Source organism: Doryrhamphus excisus, linkage group LG1 (genome assembly GCF_037039965.1).
Source record: "Doryrhamphus excisus strain RoL-2023G ecotype Guam linkage group LG1, RoL_Dexc_Guam_v1.1, whole genome shotgun sequence".
Classification (NCBI taxonomy): Eukaryota; Metazoa; Chordata; class Actinopteri; order Syngnathiformes; family Syngnathidae; genus Doryrhamphus; species Doryrhamphus excisus.
This window is the reverse complement of record NC_136357.1, coordinates 12,480,933-12,506,277: the sequence shown is the minus strand read 5'-3', so window position 1 is coordinate 12,506,277 and position 25,345 is coordinate 12,480,933. Positions and strand designations below refer to the sequence as shown.

At 40.2% G+C, this 25,345-nt stretch overlaps 3 protein-coding genes and 1 long non-coding RNA gene across 5 annotated transcripts in view; 3 read left to right on the top strand and 1 right to left on the bottom strand.

The window, feature by feature from the left end:
• Positions 1–25,345, bottom strand: part of fbxl13 (F-box and leucine-rich repeat protein 13) — a 26,644-nt gene extending 1,299 nt beyond the window's left edge. Inside the window, exons 1-20 of one of the 2 annotated variants that reach the window (XM_058076113.2) lie at positions 25,073–25,345; positions 24,882–24,988; positions 24,426–24,516; positions 24,277–24,344; positions 20,546–20,700; positions 20,283–20,392; positions 20,110–20,205; positions 18,103–18,198; positions 17,670–17,805; positions 5,616–5,668; positions 5,335–5,435; positions 4,216–4,345; positions 3,766–3,864; positions 2,767–2,887; positions 2,528–2,690; positions 2,334–2,453; positions 1,399–1,522; positions 461–541; positions 243–377; positions 4–164 (exon numbers count right to left, since the gene is read on the bottom strand). In XM_058076113.2, the coding sequence (XP_057932096.1) occupies positions 4–164; positions 243–377; positions 461–541; positions 1,399–1,522; positions 2,334–2,453; positions 2,528–2,690; positions 2,767–2,887; positions 3,766–3,864; positions 4,216–4,345; positions 5,335–5,435; positions 5,616–5,668; positions 17,670–17,805; positions 18,103–18,198; positions 20,110–20,205; positions 20,283–20,392; positions 20,546–20,700; positions 24,277–24,344; positions 24,426–24,516; positions 24,882–24,988; positions 25,073–25,141 (2,216 nt within the window). In that variant the 5' untranslated portion in view covers positions 25,142–25,345. The remainder of the gene's footprint in view (positions 1–3; positions 165–242; positions 378–460; positions 542–1,398; positions 1,523–2,333; positions 2,454–2,527; positions 2,691–2,766; positions 2,888–3,765; positions 3,865–4,215; positions 4,346–5,334; positions 5,436–5,615; positions 5,669–17,669; positions 17,806–18,102; positions 18,199–20,109; positions 20,206–20,282; positions 20,393–20,545; positions 20,701–24,276; positions 24,345–24,425; positions 24,517–24,881; positions 24,989–25,072) is intronic. The other variant, XM_058076114.2, reaches the window with a different exon arrangement.
• On the top strand, positions 3,959–17,526 carry LOC131131416 (leucine-rich repeat-containing protein 17-like). Its single transcript, XM_078790389.1, has 8 exons — positions 3,959–4,029; positions 4,124–4,275; positions 7,161–7,297; positions 12,340–12,810; positions 13,984–14,198; positions 14,759–14,914; positions 16,544–16,685; positions 16,752–17,526. Exons 3-8 carry the CDS (start codon positions 7,179–7,181, stop codon positions 17,032–17,034), a joined length of 1,386 nt encoding a protein of 461 aa, XP_078646515.1. The 5' UTR covers positions 3,959–4,029; positions 4,124–4,275; positions 7,161–7,178; the 3' UTR covers positions 17,035–17,526.
• Positions 21,770–23,151, top strand: LOC131131415 (uncharacterized). Its single transcript, XM_078790664.1, has 4 exons — positions 21,770–21,968; positions 22,052–22,101; positions 22,171–23,072; positions 23,134–23,151. The coding sequence occupies exons 1-4, from the start codon at positions 21,952–21,954 to the stop codon at positions 23,149–23,151; spliced, it is 987 nt and encodes a 328-aa protein (XP_078646790.1). The 5' UTR covers positions 21,770–21,951.
• On the top strand, positions 23,157–24,561 carry LOC144898380 (uncharacterized). The gene is made up of 3 exons (XR_013627322.1): positions 23,157–23,761; positions 24,083–24,125; positions 24,471–24,561. It is a non-coding gene; the product is annotated as an uncharacterized LOC144898380 (long non-coding RNA).

Genomic DNA, 25,345 nt, shown 5'->3' with positions numbered 1-25,345 from the left:
TACTCTGAGATGCCATTGCAGTCGTTCATGATGATCGACGACAGAGGTGGGCAGAGCCTCTCTATGTATTTGATGGCACGATCAGTGAAGACACAGCCGCTCACGTCGAGCGATCGCAGGTACTGGGTACCGCTTGAAAGGCACTGAACTGCCATGTCGGTCATCTGAGGGTAGAAGGAAACGGAAACAACTCTTCTTGTAGTGGAACTAATTCATTAGTGTACCGGTGAGAGTGAGTCTACCTTTGGACAGCCTCCCATCCTGAGTGTGAATAGACCCCTGCAGTAAAATGAGAAGGCTCTGATGGCCTGGTCAGACAGATCCAAACAGCCAGACACGTCGACATATTCCAGCTCTGTCACATACTTGCATAAATTCTGCTCAAATTCAACGAAATGCTACATGAATGGATGAATGATGGAGAGAGAGAGAGAAAGAGAGACAGGCTGCAGCTTCGTACCTCAATACCAACATCTGTGATGTTGATGCATTCGGCGATTATCAACTTTTTCAAGGGAACCTCCTCAAGAGCAGCCAAACCCTGAAGATTGAATAAGAAAAATAGTTTGAGGCAAATTCTTATTTTTTTTTCGCGCAGATTGAAACAATTATTAGGTGTCTTAATAACATGCCTGTTTCATGCACACTTAAAACCCTCTATGAAGAGTCCTGTTCAAAACACACACTTTTATGTGATTCATTAATTTTCTACCGCTTATCCTCACAAGAGTCGGGGGTGGAGCCTATGCCAGTCGGTTCGGGTGAGTGGCGGGGTACACCCTGGACTGGTCGCCAGCCAATCACAGTCACAGGGCACATATAGACAAACAACCATTCACACTCGCATTCATACCTATGGACAATTTGTCGCCAATTAACCTAGCATGTTTTTGAAATGTCCACATGCACGGGGAGAACGTGCAAACTCCACATAGAGATGGCTAAGGGTGGGATTGAACTCGGGTTTCCTAGCTGTGAGGTCTGCGCGATAACCACTTGTCCACCGTGCAGCCCACTTTTATGTCAATTAAAAATAATAATTTTTGACTAGGCATGGCCGGATTACCGGTGTCAAGGATAACATGGTATGAAAAAATCACGGTCTAAATACAATTTAAAACTGTTGGTCATACTTTCCTGCAGTATGAGAGAAAGTGGAGAAGATAGTGAAGATATTTCAAAGTAACACACAGAGGAGTAATTATAATACTGTGAAACTGATATTTTTATCATACTGTCAGAATCCCATATCGGCCCATGGCTGTAGGCCACTAACAACATGGCTGTGTAATTTCAAACAGAAACCCAAATATGTGTAAAAGTCACTTTTCCACCCCGTTTTTTAAATAAACAAAACATTTTTCATCACTTATTGGAATGCGCTATAGCGAGCTGCACCTCATCTTGAATGTTGCAGCCGCTGATGTCCAGGGAGCTGATGTAGCTGCAACTCAGAGACTCCAGAGCGGCGTCAGTCAGCTGCTCGCAGTAGCTCAAATTGAGATGGCACAGCTTAGAAAATCTAGAACACAAGTAATCTCGGCCTCATTTAAAAGTGTTGGTACATTAAAGGGAGAGCGTAATAAATAAATTTTTAATTATTGTACAATCGAGAAGCAGGAGAAAAAAATCTAGTACATATTTGATGGTGCAATCCAAATGTTGGCGACAATGCTTCGTCACTGTCGGCTCCCCTCCTGATTCGCTGTGGTGCCTCAATGTCAAGGTAAGGGCTAAACAGACATCTGAAGTGAAATGCAACTTTCATTATTATTCCCATTATGAATGCACTAGTGGTAAGATGACTATCTGTAACAAGTTATCCGTTTGCTTGTAGCCGCTAGTTGTTTGATGGCTCTGGTTGGCTTCCTGAACTCCACCACACTTTTATTTGTGAAACTGTTATTTCATGATTAATTGGAAAATGTGCGTATTGCTGAAACCCTCTTAATATGTTGCCTTGACTTCTGCTGCATTGTTTTCTGCATATTAATTTCTTGTATATCTGTAATGTTTGTTAAATGGACATAGTACGTGTGTATAGTGAAAACTATGTACACAACTATTTAGGAATTATGTGTTATCTTTATTGCATCTAGAATGGATTTGTCCAATGATAAGAAAATGGCAATGTGTGCAGAGGCTGACACCCCATTAGAAAAGTTAGCCAGTTAGTCTCTGCTGAATTAAAAAAATGTGTTGTTTTATATTGTTATGTCATGATAAATCACAAAATAAGGTGATATATCGCAGTCCATGTAGTAGTTCCAAAGCACCCGTGGTGTAAACGGTATACTTATTGGAGTGTACTCACGCAAGTGTGCAAATTCTACCTGTATCCAATCATGTTGACCGCTGAATCTGTGATAAGACAACACTGGCTGAGACTCAGATCTCGCAATTTGGATGCTGAGGAGCTGTCGGCCAGGTGACAAATCCCTCTATCGGTCACTCTGAAATGACACAAACATGCCAACCTAAGCTTGCGTAATTTACTCACCAGCCCAAGTGTGTCATTGATACAGACTTGGTACAGAGTGAGATGTCCAGGGACTGCAGGTTTCGGAGAGAGGCCACACACTTGAGGCCCACGTCCGTCATCTTGTGGCAGTCGACCACGTGAAGGCTTCGGAGGCCTCGCGAGCTAGAGCACAACGCCTTCCAGCTCACGTGGCTCGCATGCTTGTTCCCTAAAGATTAGACATAACATTTGCCTGATGGTAATTACTCATGTCACATTTCTAGAAACAAGAGAATGAGTCTCACCTTCAATGATGAATGACTTCAGTTTGGCTACTTCAGCGATGGTTTTGATGCCAGTGTCGGTAAGGTTATACGCTTCCAGCAGAGAGACAGAGGACAGACTGTGGCATTTGGACACCAGGGCCTGGATGTGTGACACATTAATATTTTATGGTCATATCAGAACAGCATGTGGACAATGGATTATGGATCTTTGCTTTGTGCAGGGGTACACAAAAGGGCCTTCTCCAAACTCTACAAACACGGTTAAATAACCCCAAATGTCTTGGAAAGATGAAAATTAAGATTCAAGGTCAACGAATTCATTCATTTTATATGCCTCTTGTCATGGAAGTATGCTGGAGCCTATCCCAGGTGACTTTTGGGCGAGAGGCAGGGTAGCCTTGGACTGGTCGCCAGCCAATCAAAAGGCACATATAGACAACTATTCACACTCACATTCTTACATATGGTTAATTACGGTTGGCAATTAAAGGGGACCTGTTATGCTTTTTTCCACTTTTACGACTTATAAATGTTAATATTTAATATATGTTAATACTTAAACTATGCCAAAATATCAGAGGTTTTGTGCATTTGGAAGTGAGCCCTGAAAAATGTTTGTGAAGGCTCTGAACACTCGGTTTCAGATATTTTTTATTTTTTTATAACACCAGGTCACCTACTAAAGAGGCAATTGTCAAGCAGAAGTGGTTGGAGTTGCAGAGTCCAGGTGAAGAGAAAAATACGGAACTGTTTTGTGAACATGGGCAAAGCTGCGGCAAAATTGTTGCCTGATGCCTTTCCAGTGATACTCGGTCATGTTGAAGTGTCAGAACAGCAAGCTGGAAGTAACATAGTATAGCATAATACCACGGTCAATTTAACCAGTTTGTTTTTATTTCTTGCCGTGGTTTACGTCAACCATAAGATATCTGCTACGCACAATTGGCACCCCAGCTTAGTCGGTAGAAAAGGGCCATTTGAGTAGTAGTGTTATGGTGACCCCTGAATGAAACGTACCGAGATGCAGTTATCTGACAGCGAGTGCAAGTCGTTCATCACAATCTCTTTGAGGAAGGGGCATGCGTCTGAAATGTAGTTGAAGCCTGTCACTGTCACCTACGGTAAAGAGAAGAAGAAGAAGGAGGAGGAGGAGATGTCGACATTGGAATGTGACTCATCCCTTTTGGATTCTTGTTCCTCACACTTTCAGGGCCCCATAAAATGAAAATGTACATCTGGAAGCAAGCTAATGCACATTAACCCCCACCTCTCTGTTCTTTGGTGAGTGCGTTGTCGTGAGCACATGGTGGGTTCGGCCTGGGGGGGCTTACTCAACAGACCCTCCCTCTTTCCCTCCCTTCTCCCTCCTTTTCAGATCATAGCTCATTTTGAGTGCAAACAGAAACAAGAGGGGACACGTGGAAACGGAGCTTCTGGATTTTCCACTGAGGAGGACTTAAAACTGACCTGGGTGCAGCCAGACAGGTCCAAGTGGATAAGACTGTGACAACCGTTTCCTTCGCTCAGGTACTGGAAACCTTCATCTGTCAGCTTGTGGCAGTAGGCCACACTCAGATACTGAAGGTTGATGCAGTTTCTGTTTGAGAAGAATAATTAGTGCAGTAGAATGAGAGACGGTGGTTGTAGGGTGATGGTTCAGGGCTACATGAGTGCTGCAGGCACTGTGCAGCTGCGGTTTATTGAGGGGAAAAATGAATTCCAACATGTACTGTGACAGTGAAGGAGTATAGCAATCTACACTGCTATACAAGCTGTGCACTGACTACTCTTATATCCAAATGTGAGTTCTATCTGTCCCTTAAGAAGATGTAGTAGTAAAATGCTTTCTGAAATGTAATTACAAGATACAGGTTATAGTTATGGTAATACTAAAAGTTCTTTGTTACAAATACAAAATGAGTCAATTAGGGGTTGGGTAACAATCATCCCTTTTAGATTCATTCATTCATTCATTTTCTACCGCTTATCCTCACGAGGGTCGCGGGGGCGCTGGAGCCTATCCCAGCTGTCTTCGGGCGAGAGGCGGGGTACACCTGGACTGGTTGCCAGCCAATCACAGGACACATATAGACAAACAACCATTCACACTCACATTCATACCTATGGACAATTTGGAGTCACCAATTAACCTAGCATGTTTTTGGAATGTGGGAGGAAACCGGAGTACCCAGAGAAAACCCACGCATGCACGGGGAGAACATGCAAACTCCACACAGAGATGGCCGAGGGTGAAGGGTGGAATTGAACCCCTTTTAGACTGAATGTCTAAAATGTCATTCAACATTGTGGGAACATTTTTGAGAATGGCCTTTTCTTGACAGCTAGAATATTAGCTCAAATCTATCAACAGTGCAATGAGGCCGGCTTTTTGCGTTCATGCTTTTAGGAGCGCCACATCTGTTCCTCTAAATCTTCACATTGGCAGCGACTCCAGCTGTTCTTACACGTGGAACGCCAGAGCTGGGCTCCACGTTTGGAAAAAAAACATCAAGAGGGTCCTTTTGGGAAGTGAAAGGCAAGGCTCCAGCGACAATAAAAAAAAAAAAAAAGGTTTATATTGTTTACCTGGAGAGTTCCTTGAGGCTGAGGTCTGTCACAAGAGTGCTGGAAATGTTCAAGTACAGCAGGTAGTTGCAGCCCTCCACTATTGACTGAATCATGTCATCCTGTCAAAGAACACACAATTGATAGAACATTTTATACACGTGTGTCTGAAAGACTGCTGTGATTATTACATGTGAATCACTAGATCAAAACAACACTTGTTGTTCCAAATGTTATTGCATCATTGCCTTGAGAGCTTAATATCGTAATAACTCTGCAAAGATAAACAATATTTGACTTACAGTGATATTAAAACACTCTGACACGTTGAGCTCTTGAAGATTTCTGCATTCGCCTGCAATAAAAAGGCAATGCTAATTAGTAAAGAACTACCCTGGTTGTTTTTTGGACTGCGGCACAGTTTCAAGACACAATTGACACAATTTGTCTAAGCCAGGGGTCTCAAACTTGCGGCCCGCGGGCCCACCTTGATACCAAAGTTTAAGCTTAAAGCTGTGTGCACACCGGACAAATTAACATGATTTTTCCCCACCCATACTGTTACCCTACCCTGTTACCCCGCCCTGTTTTGCTTTGGATTAGCAATGAAGCTAAAGGCTTATGACGCTGGGTACATATAAATGCAGGAAATGATTCGGAATAAAACGGAAAATACACGTCAACATAAAGCATCTCATCAAACATGTTGCTAAAGTTACGACGCTGCTCCCAACTGAGTATGATGCTAACTTGCTAATTGGGTAAAATTATTAAGTTTCATTAATGTTCATGTTAAAGGTTAAATAACTGTTAATACTGTACATTTGAATCTGAAAAAAATAATTTCTCTACCAACTGTATGTGGTTTCTTACGTTTTTCTTATTTGCTGTTTTATTATTTTACTTATTTATTACTGATTGATTTATTGTCTTTATTCTTAATTTGTTTTTTTTTTTATCTTATTTTGTGTATAGAAAAATAAAAATTAAGATATTTGAGAACAGTGGAATGTTTTATCAGATATTTTGGTGTGGAAAACCAGAACCAAAGTACTGAAAAAGTGTAGGGTATAGCAGAAGCAAAAGCATTGAAGATAGTTTTTTTTTCTAAAAACCTGATGCGGCCAGGCTTCACCCAGAACCAGAACCTAGCTCCGGTGGCCCCCAGGTAAATTGAGTTTGAGACCCCTGGTCTAAGCCAACACTTTTCCCCAAAGAATATTTGGTTGGATTTTTTAATGTCCTACACTTTATGAATGGTCCATAAAGGCTCGGCTTTGAGTTTAGTGTGGAAGAACCTGACCCCAAGCTCATCAAACATTTGGCATGGCAGTTCTTTATAGATGTACTCCAAAAAGCATTTTATTCTATCCTCTCAAGTGACAATAATATAGAACTGAAGCTCTGATGCACTTCGGAGTAGTCAGTGTACAGCACTAGTATTGAGCCGTTAAAATTTCAACAACTTTTTGTGGGAACAGTTTGTGCGGAAAGGCCCTTTTTTCTTCCAGCATGAATGATTTACACAAGTGTGTAAATCCATCGACTTAAAAATAGAATCGTCCCAGAAGAGTGGAAGATTGTATAGTTTTTTTTTTCTGTGGCAACATTTAGAGTTACATGTCACTGTACGTGTAAAAATACCCTGCATTGTTAATAATAAAAGTCTAGAAATACATATCTGGATGGCTCCTGTCTCTTATGTAACACACTGGATCACACGTCTTCCTGGGAAGGCAGCTGTAGTCCATCAATGATTACTAACAGTCGCCCTTTGACTCATTTTGCTTCTATTTCAAAACCTACTCTCGTAATAATTCTATCCAAAACTCTTGTTGACTCCACAGGCCCTCAGAGACTTCAGCATGCGTGTGAGCTACGCCTCCTTGCTCCTGCTACTGCTGCTGCTCCCATCCGTGGAGATGAGAAGAGCAGGAAAGGGACGCGGACTCAGAGGAGCAAGACACAAGCTGGCAAGGGACAGGTGGGCATCCATTTGAAGAGAAATGTTCATGTACAGTACCTCACAATAGCTAGCTAGTCCAAACATGACATTTAAGCAAGCATGGTCATCACAGTATATCTTCTCATGGGACAATGCTATAGAAAATAACCATGGATACACTTTAACAATTCTGAAACTACTAGAATAGCAGTCATTATGACTGTTATGGTCATTCATTCATTCATTCATTTTCTACCGCTTTTTCCTCACAAGGGTCGCGGGGGGTGCTGGAGCCTATCCCAGCTGTCTTCGGGCGAGAGGCGGGGTACACCCCGGACTGGTCGCCAGCCAATCACAGGGCACATATAGACAAACAACCATTCACACTCACATTCATACCTATGGACAATTTGGAGTCGCCCATTAACCTAGCCATGTTTTTGGAATGTGGGAGGAAACCGGAGTACCGGGAGAAAACCCACGCATGCACAGGGAGAACATGCAAACTCCACACAGAGATGGCCGAGGGTGGGAATTGAACCCTGGTCTCCTAGCTGTGAGGTCTGCGCGCTAACCACTTGTTCGCCGTGCCGCCCTGTTATGGTCATTATTTGTATAGAATTTGGATTATCATTATTGGTGGAAAATGTAAAAAAACAAAACAAATCAGGACACTAAATGAAAACTATAATGATTTGAGTGTTTTATTTATTATTATTATTTATTATTAGTATATCTTCTCATGGGACAATGCTATAGAAAGTAACCATGGATATACTTTAACAATTCTGAAACTACTAGAATAGCAGTCATTATGACTGTTATGGTCATTATTTGTATATAATTTGGATTATCATTATTGGTGGAAAATGTAAAAAAAAAAAAAATCAGGACACTAAATGAAAACTCTAATGATTTGAGTGTTTTATTTATTATTATTATTATTATTATTTATTTATTTTCCGCCCTCTCCTCTCCATCTGCTGCTGCTCCTACCGGGGTCCTTGCATCATCATTTGTCTGGCATTTACTTTTATGAGAAGCCAAGTTCATTTTTGAGTCGCATTATGAGGTTCCTCCGTGACATCATCTCATTGGTGCATGTTCTACTGTGAAGCCTGCAGCTTCTGTAAAGACATTGTAACGCTACGGCGCTGACTGTCCGCACTGTCTCCATCTTTTGCTGTTTCATGCCTCTTTGCTGAAGGTTGCGGGGCAGCCTCTTTATCCAATGGCAGGCCGAGTGCTCTAGTGATTAGGATTGAGGTTGATTGAGGGATGCCATCAAGGATAATGCAACACTGATTCCACGTTAAAGCCATCAAAAATGTATACCACAGTGTGCTACCATAAAGGAATGAATGGTAGGGGAGGAAGGAAAGGAGGTATCTAGGACATTTGAGAAAATAATTGGATGAGATATTGATATGAATAAAAGTACATGCATTGTGTTTGTTTATAATGTTGATGTGTTAAGTGATATAATATATATATATGTATATATATGTGTATATATATATATATATATATATATATATATATATATATATGTGTGTATATACGTATATATGTATATGTGTATATGTGTGTGTATATACGTATATATATGTATATACGTATGTGTATATATATGTATATATATGTGTATATATGTGTGTATATATGTATATATATGTGTATATATATGTGTATATATATGTATATATGTATATATGTATATATATGTATATATGTATATATATGTGTGTATATGTATGTATATGTGTATATACAGTGAAGAAAATAAGTATTTGAACACCCTGCTATTTTGCTATTTCTCCCACTTAGAAATCATGGAGGGGTCTGAAATTTTCATCGTAGGTGCATGTCCACTGTGAGAGAGATAAACTAAAAAGAAAAATCCAGAAATCACAATGCATGATTTTTTAACAATTTATTTGTGTGATACAGCTGCAAATAAGTATTTGAACACCTGTGTATCATCTAGAATTCTGACCCTGAAAGACCTGTTAGTCTGCCCATTAGAAGTCCACCTGCACTCCATGTATCATCCTGAATCAGATGCACCTGTTTGAGGTCGTTAGCTGCATAAAGACACCTGTCCACCCCATACAATCAGTAAGACTTTAACTTGTAACATGGCGAAGACCAAAGAGCTGTCCAAAGACACCAGAGACAAAATTGTACACCTCCACAAGGCTGGAAAGGGCTACGGAGCAATTACCAAGCAGCTTGGTGAAAAAAGGTCCACTGTTGGAGCTATCATTAGAAAATGGAAGAAGCTAAACATGACGGTCAATCTCAATCGGAGTGGAGCCCCATGCAAGATATCACCTCGTGGGGTCTCAATGATTCTAAGAAAGGTGAGGAATCAGCCCAGAACTACACGACAGGACTTGGTCAATGACCTGAAAAGAGCTGGGACCACCGTTTCCAAGGTTACTGTAGGTAATACACTAAGACGTCATGATGTGAAATCATGCATGGCACGAAAGGTTCCCCTGCTTAAACCAGCACATGTCAAGGCCCGTCTTAAGTTTGCATATGACCATTTGGATGATACAGAGGAGTCATGGGAGAAAGTTTTATGGTCAGATGAGACCAAAATAGAACTTTTTGGTCATAATTCCAATAAGCGTGTTTGGAGGAAGAAGAATGAAGAGTACAATCCGAAGAACACCATCCCTACTGTGAAGCATGGGGGTGGTAGCATCATGCTTTGGGGGTGTTTTTCTGCACATGGGACAGGACGAGTGCACTGCATTAAAGAGAGGATGACTGGGGCCGTGTATTGTGAGATTTTGGGGAACAACCTCCTTCCCTCTGTCAGAGCATTGAAGATGGGTCGTGGCTGGGTCTTCCAACACGACAACGACCCGAAGCACACAGCCAGGAAAACCAAGGAGTGGCTCCGTAAGAAGCATATCAAGGTTCTAGCATGGCCCAGCCAGTCTCCAGACCTGAACCCAATCGAAAATCTTTGGAGGGAGCTCAAACTCCGTGTTTCTCAGCGACAGCCCAGAAACCTGACTGATCTAGAGAAGATCTGTGTGGAGGAGTGGGCCAAGATCCCTCCTGCAGTGTGTGCAAACCTGGTGAAAAACTACAGGAAACGTTTGACCTCTGTAATAGCAAACAAAGGCTACTGTACCAAATATTAACATTCATTTTCTCAGGTGTTCAAATACTTATTTGCAGCTGTATCACACAAATAAATTGTTAAAAAATCATGCATTGTGATTTCTGGATTTTTCTTTTTAGTTTATCTCTCTCACAGTGGACATGCACCTACGATGAAAATTTCAGACCCCTCCATGATTTCTAAGTGGGAGAAATAGCAAAATAGCAGGGTGTTCAAATACTTATTTTCTTCACTGTATATGTATATGTGTATATATGTGTATATATATGTATATGTGTGTATGTATATGTGTATATATATATATGTGTATATATACGTATATATATGTATATACGTATATATGTATATGTGTATATGTGTGTGTATATACGTATATATATGTATATACGTATGTGTATATATATGTATATATATGTGTATATATGTGTGTATATATGTATATATATGTGTATATATATGTGTATATATGTATATATGTATATATATGTATATATGTATATATATGTATATATGTATATATATGTGTGTATATATATGTATATGTGTATATATGTGTATATATATGTATATGTGTGTATGTATATGTGTATATATATATATGTGTATATATATGTATATGTGTGTATGTATATGTGTATATATATATGTGTATATATATGTATATGTGTGTGTATATATATATATGTGTGTGTATATATGTGTGTGTATATATATGTATATGTATATATATGTATATATATGTATATATGTGTATATATGTATATGTATATATGTATATATATATATGTATATATATATATATATATATATATGTTAAGTGATTATCTTGCAACCATTGATGTAAGTGCTGAAGATCTGTATGGTTGGTTGTCTCTATTTTCGTACAGCATCATCAGCGTATAATAAGGGACATTAAGTTAGCGAAAGAGTGCACGGAGAAGGTCGTTAATGTACAATAGGAACAGTAAAGGTCCTAAAATACTCCCATAAAAAAGTGTGAAATTGTAGTGCCAATTTTCACAACCTGGGATTTGTCTGTTTAGATATAATGAAAACATATCTGTTGAAAAAGAGGACAGATACTACTACTAAAATACTATGACTAATTGTATCAAGGGTTTTCGTAAGTGTGACTATGACTATACCTCCAGTGATATGTAGAATTACTACAGCTTCTGCTTTGACATCAACAAGTAGCAAGCAGCTACATGTCACTCGCTGACGTGGATGCTGGGAACACAAAGTTAGGTTGGATTGCAAGGTGTGCCTTAATGCGCACTTCCAATAATGCCTTCCGTAGTACTGTATTATCATTTATAGTCGTCAAGCCATAGTGCACAGTCTGATTGGCTTCTGGCTGCTCTGTTCTGATAGTACAAGTTTTCTCCAAACGAGAAATCTTGTCACTTTTTAATCTTTTGAGATCTCACACCACTTGTATTGAGTGTAATCAACTTTGTTATCTAACACATGAGGTGGTTATCAGGTTGGAAAACTGCCATGTGGGCTTGTGTCTCAAGGGACGAGATGGCACTCTGTTGGAATTCATGTTTTCCTCATTGAACCGCAGCTCCCCAGAGTTGTCACTCAAATGTGTTGCCAGCTATGTCGACAATAATGTTGGTATTTGTTGTCTCAAAGTAGACGTTTTTTTTTGTTTGGATAAAGTGTATGCAAGTTGGTTTGGGCATGTCAAAGTAGGTCACAAGAAAAACAACAATAGCATACCTCAACGCCTCCAGCTAAGTGTATACTTACTGCACTTAAACTTACTGTGCCCCACATTACTCAAATTCTCAAGTGGCATAAAGAACCAGGAAGACATGCAGGTGGTGCATCGTGTCTGCTATCACCCTCTATTGGTCTGGTAGGCATATTAGAGCGTTTTCAGTTCTTTTATTTCATGTTTTTTTTTAAATCTTGTGTTCAAAACCCTCAGGGTGAGAGGTGCTGGCCGTCACAGCAGATCTGATCCCCCTAGACCAGCCAACTGCTCAGAATCATCAGGGTCCGGAGGTGTCCTGTTGGATTGCCAGGACCGACGCCTCACCTCCATCCCCACCCCGCAGACCTGGTCCAAAGCACCAAAGTTCCTCCTCCTAGCCCGTAACAGAATCAAAGTCCTTCGCAATGAGGCCTTTTCTGGCTACGAGAGTCTGACCAGTCTGGACTTGCAACAGAATCACATCTCATTGGTGGAGGAGGAGGCCTTCCAGGGTCTAACTGGACTTACAACACTACTGCTGCAACACAACCGCCTGACTTCACTGAGCGAGGAAGCTTTCATCCCCATGCCAAACCTACGCTACCTGCGCTTGTACGATAACCCGTGGAATTGTCGATGTCCGTTGGACAGTCTCATACAGGTCCTTCAGGTCCCAAGCAACCGACATCTCGGGAATCATGCCAGGTGAGTCTTCCTGTTTAATAATAATCAGTTTTACAAGACGGAATTTTTCTGTGCCATGTGAATGGCTAAAACATAATTGGACACACCCATAAACAGCCCTACAAATGCCCATATTTGGTACTTTAAACCATGGGTCTTCAATAGGGGTGCTCCAATCGATTGACCACCGATAGGCATCGCCCGATATCAATGAAAAAGCACGGTATTGATATCAGACGATACTTGCTTTATAACACCAATCTCTCCACTCCCACTGCAGCATCCAGAACAACCAAAACTGCTATGTGTCGACTTCCTGTTTACGTAAGAGTAACAAATTTTGCACCCTGCAAAACATGCCACAAAAAATGTCTCACTTGGGTGGCACTGAAAAGCTTTAGATCGGTGCGGCATTTGGGGGGGTGAGCACTTTTTTCACTTCTAAATGTTTGTTTTTCTCAATTAACTTATTACTTTTGAGCAAGCCATGGTTCTATTCCAAGATTGGTGGCGTAGGAAATGGATGGATGGATCGTTCCGGGCAAGTAAACGAATAATTTCATTTACTTTGACTTTAATTGGTCAGATCTGGACCGAGGTCCGCCATTTGGTGATGCCTGCACAAATGACTCTCAGAGATTCATTCATTCATTTTCTACCGCTTATCTTCACTAGAGTCGCGGGCATGCTGGAGCCTATCCCAGCTGTCTTCGGGCGAGAGGCGGGGTACACCCTGGACTGGTCGCCAGCCAATCACAGGGCACATATAGACAAACAACCATTCACACTCACATTCATACCTATGGACAATTTGGAGTCACCAATTAACCTAGCATGTTTTTGGAATGTGGGAGGAAACTGGAGTACCCGGAGAAAACCCTGTGAGGTCTGCGCGCTAACCACTCGACCGCCGTGCCGCCCCTAAAGGGGACCTATTATGCTAATTTTTTTACCTTTTGTATTGAGTTGTGGTCTCCTATAGAACAGCTACACATGATAACCCGCACAGAGAACTTTTTAGATCTTCCGTAATCTGCACCTATTCCATCTTATTTCCTTTGATTTGTGCTTCCTGCCAAAATGGTCTGTTTTTAATTTATTCCACCCACCCACCCACTCGGGTCTCCTATCTGTGTAGCCTGTGTTAACCAGAAAAAAAAATAACAAGCTTCTAATGTATAACTTTCTTTAAAGGTGCGCAGAGCCCATTTGGCTTAAAGGGAAGAAACTGAAGCGGGTTGACCCCGAGTTGCTGTGCAAGGAATCAGATCCAACCGGCAGGCCGCAGGGTGACCAGACGGATCCCGCAAACCCCGGCGAGCCCAGTCCATTTCAAAGCAAACCAGACGCCACCACATCCTGCCACACTTACTACTTCCCTCAAGTACGCATGGACTGCAGCAACAGAGGCAAGTCTGTTATCAGCTTTCTTTTCCATCAGTCATTGTGATGAATGGGCACCTCACTAGGCTCGAAAAAATGCAGCACAGATGTTTCTTACGCAATGAAAAGGGGGCAAAGCGCCGTCAGAGAAGTGTTGTATGATTGGATCCTACTGACGCATGACTGGAGGTATTGAACTTGTTGTCCTCAAAGGATATTGAGCGACTGCTTTGGAATGTGTGTTGAATGAAAACAGTGGAAACTTTCAAATTCAATATCACTGCTCCTCGGCGAGACTTCAACTGTGCTGCTTGGCTAAATATAAGGTTATATCTTGACAATAAAAATAATAATGGAAACATTATCTTTAGTCTTAATAGGAATATAATACGTTAATGTGGTTCACTTCCAGATTAGACAGTATTTCCATTATTTCCCATGTGAAAAGGTGTTCCTCAATTCAAACATGTCAGAAATTAACCAGCTTGCTAGAATGGATTGTGTTGGACCTCAAATGTTTAATTTTATATGGCAAAAATATGTACTCCTAACCTGATGACTAAAGCAAAGCCCTCCTCATTTCTAGGTCTAACGGAAGTGCCTGCTGGTATTCCCGAGGATGTAGTGCACATCGACCTGTCCCACAACTCCATCCGTCACCTCAAAGCCAAAAATTTCCAAGGAGCAAAGAGCCTTAAAACCTTGAACATCAGTCATAACAACATGGAGCACATTGAAACAGGTATTTACACTTTATTTACCCCATAGGATTACTTTTCAACAATTAAAAAAAGTTTCGGATGTCCCACAATAGTGTAATGGCCATGTCTTGGGGTCTGTAGCTTTAATGTTAATGAGCTGTGTGCCTGTCTCTGACAGATTGTGTGTCTCCAAGATACAGTATTGTGCACTTTATCGATTTTTTAGCATTTTAGATGCTAAAATTTGGGTACGAGTTGCTAGTTAATAGCAGGCATAATCAAGGACAGCTATGTTGGGACTTATGTCAATGATGGTACCATAGCTGAAGAGCTGCGACAAGCTAGTCACCGGGAAAGATAATCAGTCAAACATACATAGTACATTATATTACATTGCTATAGTACATTATAGCAATGTAATTTATCTTATTTATTATGTATTGTGGCTATATGTGCCCTGTGATTGGCTGGCGACCAGTCCAGGTTGTACCCCGCCTCTCGTCCCAAGACAGCTGGGATAGGCTCCAGCACCCCCCGTGACCCTCGTGAGGAAAAGCGGTACAAAATGAATTATGTATTGTGTAAAAATAATACTTCAAACTTCAAAATAATACTTCAAACTTCAAATTGAAAGCACAAAATCAACACAGACCTACTATTCACCAGCATGAGCCTGGACTTTCAATATTATTGTTTTTCAGGAAGGTTGTGGACCCAACAATGATGCACGTTAGCACTCAGGAAGGTCATTAAATAGTACCTTTATACATTCCTACATAGTATCATAGTATCACCATTTGGGACCAAATATGAGGTGAAAGAATAAGGCTAAAAATGCAGTAGTCCAGTTAGTCTGTTCAACATGGGACAATGTTGCATGATGCGTTCAAGCGTTTATAAAACATGCAAATACTCTGGATTTCTAAATGTATATTATTTTTCAAAATAAAATAATGCCCCCATCTCCAAAATTGATAAAAATTCTATGTAGTTATCATATTTGTGTATCATGACACAGTTTGTTTTCAGCAAAACCGGCGACCCACTGAAAACATTTCTGTGACAACCCATCAGTTGAGAACTCAGTGCCTGGTTTTCTTATTTGTATTTTTTATAAGGCTGTTTTCTTTGAAACGGTGGGCTTATACATGGGGCGGAGTCATCTTGCTAGGAGCATGTCATACATGGTATTACGTCCATGACGAAGAAAGCTTGTCCTTCAAAGGCGAGCATTTGAGTGCCTGTTGTGGTGCAATCAAGTGACGTATATGATGAACATTTCATGTTTGGAGCTCATAAACAGGCCCTAGTGACACACATTAATGTTGCAACGTCATTAAAAAGTTCCTTTTGCCTAATAGGGGACATTTCGGCGTGTTGCTATAGCAACAGAGTCAATATTGCATTGACTGCTTTATGCAGAATGACAGAAAAATGTTATTGTGTTTTTCTTTGGCTGGTAGACAAAAGGAGCAGCCAAAAGTTATGTTTTGGGGGAGGGGGCGGGTGCTTTACATCTGCTAGAACTTCTGTTTCTCATTTTCCAGTTTTAGAGCTTGCATGTTACTTGATTGTCTCTCTTTTTAAATATGAGGGCGCTGAGAGGATTAGTCACTCTGCTTATATAGTAACTGGAAGGAGCTGCTTAAATATGCTGTGCACTTCTCCAGCGTCCCTGTTCGGGCTCTTACATCTTCAAGAGTTGGACCTGTCTGGAAACAGCCTCCATTTCATCCAGTACGGGGTTCTGGAAGACCTCTACTTCCTGTCCAAACTGAAGCTAGGGGGAAACCCTTGGGTGTGTGACTACAGGTGGGCTGCTCATTTGTCATATGTACTCTTCTAAGTCCACCATCACTCATCAAGCGCACTTTGCAGCATCCACTACATGGTGTATTGGCTGCGTCTGCACCCGGGGGTGAAGCACACGGGTCTGCTGTGCCGTTCCCCTCTCGAACACACCGGCGAGAGCGTGGAGCAATACGTGCGCTCCTACAACAGAGAATGTCCCAGAAACAAGCAGGAGAGTCAGCGGGACGAAACCCAAGCGGACGCTCTGCTCTGGAGCACATCCCTGGAAGCGCAGGGAGAGTTGGAGGAGGAAGTAGAGCCCAGCCACTTGAGGCGGCCCCAGAAGTATCAGATTATTAGACTGTCTTGAGTCCAAAAGACGTCATCTCTGGTTTTGAATAGGTTTTGTTTACAACGTTCCACACTTCTGTTTCCTTTCCATATTGTCAAATAGTCTGTATCAGATGAACAATCTACCTTTGTGTGCAGTGTATTCTTATGTAGAATCCAAAAATATGGGAATTACCTCTACTCTTTTCACCTTTTTCTATTGGGGAGAATTAAAAAAATATATTTAAAATATTACAAAAGACTGTTGCTTCATACAACTCACTGTATGAGAGAAGAATTTTACATTGTATGTATCTTTATACAACATTAGCGTAATATTTTTGTGTTAAACTAAACAAATTTTAATTATGAGGAAAATATTAAAGTCACTGTTTCACTTTTTATGCACACGCAAATAGAATGTAATTAATCATTAATATTTTTGGTTATGTATTTAGCTGTGTAAGAGGGGGTCAAATATTAAACAGCTCTCTACTACCCACGATAATAAACATATTGTTACATTAAACACCTTCAAATCTAATTATTAAGTTGATACAGTTCTTGTATTGGACCTCATTAGATTATAGGGGTGTACCTAAAGTTATGGCCGCTAAGGCAAGGGGTTACATTACACTTGGCGAGTAAACAGGCAATGATTTGAAATCTACTTACTGATATTTCGCAAACTGGACCATTCTAAGGAGTTGCAGCCACGCAGGTTGAGATGGATCACAAATGGACGGAAATTCTGCATGACCTCACTCATGATGCTGTCCGTTATCCAGTCTTTGAACATTGACAAGTTGACCTAACAAAGGAATATATTAGAGTACGTCATCCAGTGTGCCACAAAAGTGACATCCATCCCTCATTTATCAGCAACCATCGTATGACTGTGTATCTTCTTCTTCTTCTACCGCAACTCCCCAGTGCTAGTGGCACTCATACAGTACAGCCCCAGGCAATGACCCTATCACCACCATGCTTGACTGGAGGAAAGACAACGTACGTATATCTTCAACAATATTGTGGTGAAATAGCCACTGAAATGTGAGGGATGTACTTCCTTTTGTGATATACTGTATCTAAATGTGCAGAAACACACCTTACTCCAAAGACAGCTTGAGTAGATAAGACCCCTCCAACTGCAGCATACTTCAGCACAGCTCAGCAAGTCTCTTACTTCCAGATACTGGAAGATCTGGGGGAACAAAAACAAGTATTCCTCTAATATATTATTGCTAGAGATGACAGATATACTAACATGGTAACCAAAATAACAAATGTAGCGCCCACTATGATACAGTGCAGTTTTACAACATGGCAAACTACAATCAATGAGTTAACATATTGTTGAATGAATAACTCTCAAAACTCTGTATTATTATTGTATACAGTACCGCAAACATGCTCTGGACCTAAATGGGCATTACTACTTACTACAAAGCTGAGAGTGTTTGCCTTCCACACATACAACACTTACAAATCCCAAACAGAACAAAACTTACGTTGCAAAAAAGTAAACCAAAGTCAAAATCACTGCATGCTCCCCTTTGCCAAAAAATGTGAAACCAAAACAAACAAGGGTTTCATTGTTACAGTTAGCTAGCTAAATAAGTACAAAAATAACACGCTCATAAATAAACCTATAAACCAAAAGCCCCTGATACTCATAAGCTCACTGTGTGTGTGGTGTGTGTGGGTTTGCAAACCACAACTAAATAACTGACACCATGCCCAGGTTGAAGAATTATACATATTGCAACATTTTTCACATTAAATCATTCTTATGAGACATCAGTCTCTATTTTCTATGCATTTAAAACATATAAAAACAGATAAAAAGACAGCGCCAAGAATGCACATAATGGGAAACATATTAATATAAAGAAAACTCTAATGAATGTTACATACTTTATTGCTCTCCTGAAAAGACAATGCCAAAACCTACTTAAGTATTACAAATAATGCATTTATTAATAAAATTATGTTCTTTATATGTATTATTTATATGTATTATTTATAAAATTACTATATATTGTATTAATAATATGTAATCTAATAGATTTAACGTTTGTTTTTCTTTTTCAACTTTTTCAACTTTTTCAACAATTAATAAAAAACAAAATATGAAATAAAAAAAAATAGGGTGTACCCCACCTCGCGCCCAGAGACAGCTGGGATAGGCTCCAGCACCCCCGTGACCCTCGTGAGGAAAAAGCAGTAAAAAATGAATGAATGAATATTTAAAGAACAGGCCTACACCTCAGGTTTGTGTTCTAGCTGACAAAGCATACGTACTAATGAGAGGCCTTGTTTAGTTTAGTTTTTAAAATGTGCCACCGGACAATAAAAATGAGTTGTATGCTGCAATTGGTCCCCGGACTATGGACACACCTTCTCTAGTGGGTGTAGTGCAGGGGTCAGCAACCCATGCCTCTTTGTTGTGGCTTCCTTTGCAATGCTCAAGTATTTTGAGCAAGTATGCACCCTGGACTGGTTTTGAATGAGTGCCTCGGTTGCCTGCAGTTCCAGTAGCCACCAGCAGAGGCAACAAAGAAGGATTCATTCATTCATTCATTTTCTACTGCCTTTTCCTCACGAGGGTCGCGGGGGTGCTGGAGCCTATCCCAGCTATCTTTTGGGCGAGAGGCGGGGTACACCCTGGGCGAGAGGCGGGGTACCCTGGACTGGTCGCCAGCCAATCACAGGGCACATATAGACAAACAACCATTCACACTCACATTCATACCTATGGACAATTTGGAGTCACCAATTAACCTAGCATGTTTTTGGAATGTGGGAGGAAACCGGAGTACCCGGAGAAAACCCACGCTTGCACGGGGAGAACATGCAAACTCCACACAGAGATGCCCGAGGGTGGAATTGAACCCTGGTCTCCTAGCTGTGAGGTCTGCGCGCTAACCACTAGACCGCCGCGCCGCCCTTCTTTAAATATATTTAACCATTTAAAATATTTTCACCTCAATTAGCATTAGTATTTTTAGCATGTATTTGAGGTAAAGAAAAAGCAAAGAATATCATATAAAGTTGCCCCAGAGTCCTTGGACTCTGGAGTTGTGTAAATGTATTTTGCTGTGAGAGCGTCAACCTTGAGTGAGATGCTTGTGGGCAGTGCAGAGAGCCAATCACATCCTTCTCCAATGATGCTTTGATGGCGTCCCAGTTCTGAATCTGTCTGCAGTTTCTGTAACACAACACACACATATAGCTGACTCTACACACACCTTTACATTCACTTCCATTTTCCACATACATTCATACCTTAAAGTAATCTTTGGTCCTCCTTGAGTCCCTTACGATACTTCTCCATGCGCCCACGATACGTTTAAGTATGCATGCTTCAAAAACACGTGTCAGCTTTTTGACTGCAACTGAAGACATCAAGAGAGGGTTGGAATAAAGAGCAACTTTGATGTGTAGAGGACAGAATGAGTCACAAAATAGGGAAGGGTGTCAGCAAAGGCTTTCAGATTTGGACACACTTCTTAGTTTTTTTTCTCTCTCGGAGAAATCCAGTGTCTTACCAGCCCGTGTCTCCTCCTTGAACTTGACCCAGTGTATCCACCCGGAGAAAACCGCCACCTCTTTTGATCTGTCGTAGTGTCTCGCTGCAACGTCCATCTTGTGAGCTAACTCGGACGCATCTGTCATGCTGACCATGGTGTAATTCTTCCAGCTCCTGTGCACCCCCCACGGCCCATGCCAACAAACACAGCACATCAATAATTCATGCAAAACAGGGAACTTTCTTTTGGGTGGATCAACTTTCTGTTTTGAATTACAGCCCAGACAGCGCATTAATATTTTAAGTAGACATTTATTCTTATGAGAAATAAAACATCCATCCTCACTATGGTCGTGGGTATGCTGGAGCCTATTCCAGCTGTTTTTGGGTGGACGAGAGGCGGGGTACAACCTGGACTGGTCGCCGGCCAAAAATAAAACATATAAAACAAAAAGAATTGTCATGATTCATGATATTATTTTTCAACCTATGTTTTTTTAAAATTAAGATTTAGTTATAGATATTTTTTCTATGATATTAATGTATTTCAATCATGACTTTTTAATATTTCTAAATTTACAATTTTATTTTTATTATTTTATACTATTAATCTGATTATAAATATTTATCTTAAGTCAGAAATTTAATAATTGTATATCAATTTGAATATAAATATAAATATAAATTATTATACTACAATTATTTAATTTATTTCGATAAATACCTTTTTCTATATCTATATATTTAAAATATCATTATATTACACATCCATTGTAATTATTAGAATTACATATAACATTAATGTTATATGAATTAATATCAGAAGCATTATGTTTGCTATACTTTTACTTTATATATTAATACATACAGTATTTTTGTTTGTATTCAAATTTCTAATTTGTCATGTGTTAATAACCATTCATCTTCATAAATTGCAAATAAAATTGGGATTATTATTGTTTATTTTAACAATTCAATACAAAATATAATAAAATATGTATAATCCATACATAAAAATCAAGAAAATACAAAAATATGGCTAAATACATCACATGAAACATGATATTTTTCCACAAGCCAAACATTTTAGAGCACTGAAAAGAACATTTAGTGAGACTGCAGCCAGGATGGACACTTTCCAGAGCTATTTTCAGCGGTTTTGTGCCATGGGTGACATTGAAGGAGGCATGACAATGCAGCATGGAGCGCTCTCTTTATGTCAACACTCCATCTTCTCTTTGGCCAACTAATGAGGCTTGACGTCCATACAGCACCAGCTGCCTACAATCAACTAATTGCAGACGCTGGAAAAGGCTCAATGGGAATTTGGGAATTTTTTTTTTTGCTTGTGTTTGTTTTGAGGGAAGTCAAGGAAGAAGCTCTGCAGGTTTTAAACACTTTGCTGCTGCAGGAGGACTTATTGTGATGGATGTTCTGTTTGGGTAAATTAATGCACATTTTAGCTATGCTTAACAATTACTACTGTTTTGTTATTAATACGAATGAATATTGTTTTGACTTTTAGGGTTCTTTGCTTTATGGTGTCGACCTGCCTTTGTTTTTCTCCTCAAAGCGGTAAGAACCCTTTTGTGTTTTACCTTTTGTGTTGCTCCTTTGTGTTACTCTAAATGTGTGTGTTGTTAGGTTACAATGAAGCACTTGGCCATTCTTTCAAGGATGATGACTCAAATAATAGCTATAGGAGACGACCTGATCCACAAACCTTCAGCCAGTTTGATTCTGGAGCATCTTTGGACGCAAACCAAGACTTTGCTGCTGCAAGACATGGAGTACAAGATAAGTGGCACCGGACAGAAGCAGTCAACGATAAGCAGGAGGACAATCAGTACGGTGATTCTGGCTTACAGCATCCATTAGACCTTCTAATGAAGGAGAACACCAAGGACACATCAGTAGAGGGCATCAGTTTTCCAGATATGAGCGATTTCAAGCGACTTATAGAAACAATGAAGAACTCCTTCTTGACTCCTGGACAAAACTTGGAGCATTTCCACACAGCGAGGGGCCTTATTCTAAATGAACTTGTTTCTGCCTCTACTGAACATTCAAAAGAAGAGTCTGTCCATGATGATGATGATGATGATGATGATGATGATGATAAGGAGGAGGAGAATGATATCTGGAGTGGACCACAGAATGGACAAATCCAAAAGGGTGTCAGCTTTCATGTGCCAAGTCAAGTACCTGATCCTGCTCTCTCCACAAGCGGAATCTCTCCCAGGATGAACAAAAATAGCGACCATAGTAGACGTTACCCTGGGCAAAAACCTTACCCGTCTTGGTCGAAAAACTCATTAAGCAGCACTGCAACATACCCTCCAGTCAAGCAAGTCAACCCTACATTAAGTAAATCAGCCAATGGAAGTTCTATCAAGTTCCATAACAATCCATCTCAACAAAAGACTCCATCTTACAGCAAAAGTCTTAACGTCAAACCCCCAAGAGGTTCTATAGCATCATGGGTCTACATGCCGGATGGAGAGTCCAAGCATAGAATGACAGCAGCAGCGCCGGTGACTGCCAAAGTGAAAGAATCTGGGGGCATAGAAGTCAACCCTGGGGTACGCCAACCTGTTGATTTCTCAGCAGAAAGACACACAGTGAAGATCCATGCAGAGGACCCTCATAATGGACGGTTTAAAAGTGAGAAGACACATGGTGTGTTTAAACCTTCCATTTATGGTTCAAGCAATCATAAAGGTCTTGTCAGAGGTTATCAACCGCTTCTTGATGTGCAGAAACCAGATCCCAAAAAGCATGTTTTGTATACTCTTACTCAAGAAACACAAAAACAGCAAAATAATATTCCAAATCCTATTTCTCAGGGGTTCTATTCAGTCCAGCAGGTCAGTAATGGCTATGAAACTTCTCCAACAGTTGGATTGAAAAAATTGTCCAGGAATTTTGACAAGCACAACACAACCCCTGCGTACGGTGTACGCAAACCAACTGGGTGGTATGCTGCACCGCAAAGACGAGGATCTACCAGAAATGGTGCTCAAGCAACCAAACGACATAAACTGAAACATCGTAACAGGATCTACCGACTGCCTATTCAACCAATGCCAACCGCATGGTTCCAAAAAAGACTTCCCGTTTACAGAGACCCAAAGAAGGCCTTAGCATTTAGGACGAAATATGTCCTCCAGTCCAGAAGCAGCTACGTCAGGAGTAAACTATCTCAAACCAAAAGCCACTACACACCACACCAAAAGTGAGTTGTTTACAAAAGGTATGCAATTGTTGACATAAATATTCATGTTTGGCTTGTGTGCATGTTTTATAGTTTTATTTATGGGTACATTTATGGCAAAGGAGGAAACAATTATGAGTTTGCTAACAAAATGGCAATTGGAGGTCAGCCACACAGACCGTTAAGCCTTCCATGGGATCCAATAATGCCTCGAAAAATGTAAAAAAAAGAAAATGTTACATTAAAAATACTAAACTTAATTTGTCAGTGTAACTGTCTACACTTTCTGACAAATTATTATAATACTATTCACACAAATTGTGGTTTATTTTGTTTCTCTAGGTTTATGTTTTGATGGCAAGTCCCTGCTCTTCTCCCATGCTGGGTAAGATTACTATAAAAATAGTGGAAAATATTTTGTTGAGAGAAAAAGAACTGTCTGGTTTCTTTTATATTTCTATGCAAAAAGTGCGAAGAGGCTAATTCATACCTGCTGTGTAAATATTGATAAAAACCACAGTATGCTGGACCCTTACCTGAAAGCAGCACTTGTTAATTTCCTCCTGTAGTAGGAGTAGGCCTTCTCGTACCTATAAAACAAAGCCTAATAACAAGGGGGGTAAAAATATTAATCATGTTGAGTTGAGAAATCCTGCATTGAGGTCTGAGGATAGGTGGAAATTACCATGAGGTCTTGGGAATCCATATAATCTGTTTCATCCAATTGCAGACCGGCCAACACAGACTGGTTCTCGTCATCGCTGAGAAACTTGTCCCTCAAAACACAATAATAAAGCTGACTTTAATGGAGAGAAAATATATGTGCGTGTGTATAATCATTTTTATTAACTGTTCGATTGACCAATATTCAATTATAGGACAATCTCTTAATCTGATTATGTACATATTACATACTTTTTGCCAGTAATATTAAATCTGGTAACTACAATGTTAAAAATGCTTCAATCTTTAATGCAGCTCCACATCACTGCAATCTATAACAGCCATATAGTACCTATATAATACCTACTATGCAGATGTACCTAATGAAGTGGCCAGTGAGTTGTTGAATTGTTCAGCCAGAAAGAGCGAAAGAGGGCCACCAAGTGATGGTTCTGGGTAAAATCACAGTATCACTTACCAGTCCACATTCTGCAAGTTGTCATGTCCCTGAAAGGCGACCAGTGTGTTTTTCAGGAACTGTATAGGGTCCCTGGGATCTAACCGGCATGAAGCAATCAACAAGGCCTGTTGTTAAGGAACGTCAAAACAGTCAACTGAATGACTTAGCATTGAAACTAATTATAACTTTTGTCCACTTTAGTTATTTACCTTATATAGCTGCTGAAGCTCATACTCGGTCAAATTCCTCACTTCGAGTTGCGTTTGTTTTGCATTCATTTTTTTTGGAGAATCATTATATAAAAATGCAATTACATTAACATTAACTTAAAATAACACTGAGAGGCTTTTTTTCCTTCAGGTTTTGTTGCGCTTCTCTTACTTTTTCACCACCTGTCGTTGTTTGCGTCATCTCCACTCTTTGAAATAGTTATTGTGTTAAGTTAAGTCTTCACCAATGAATTGCGTCAACTAATACGTCAT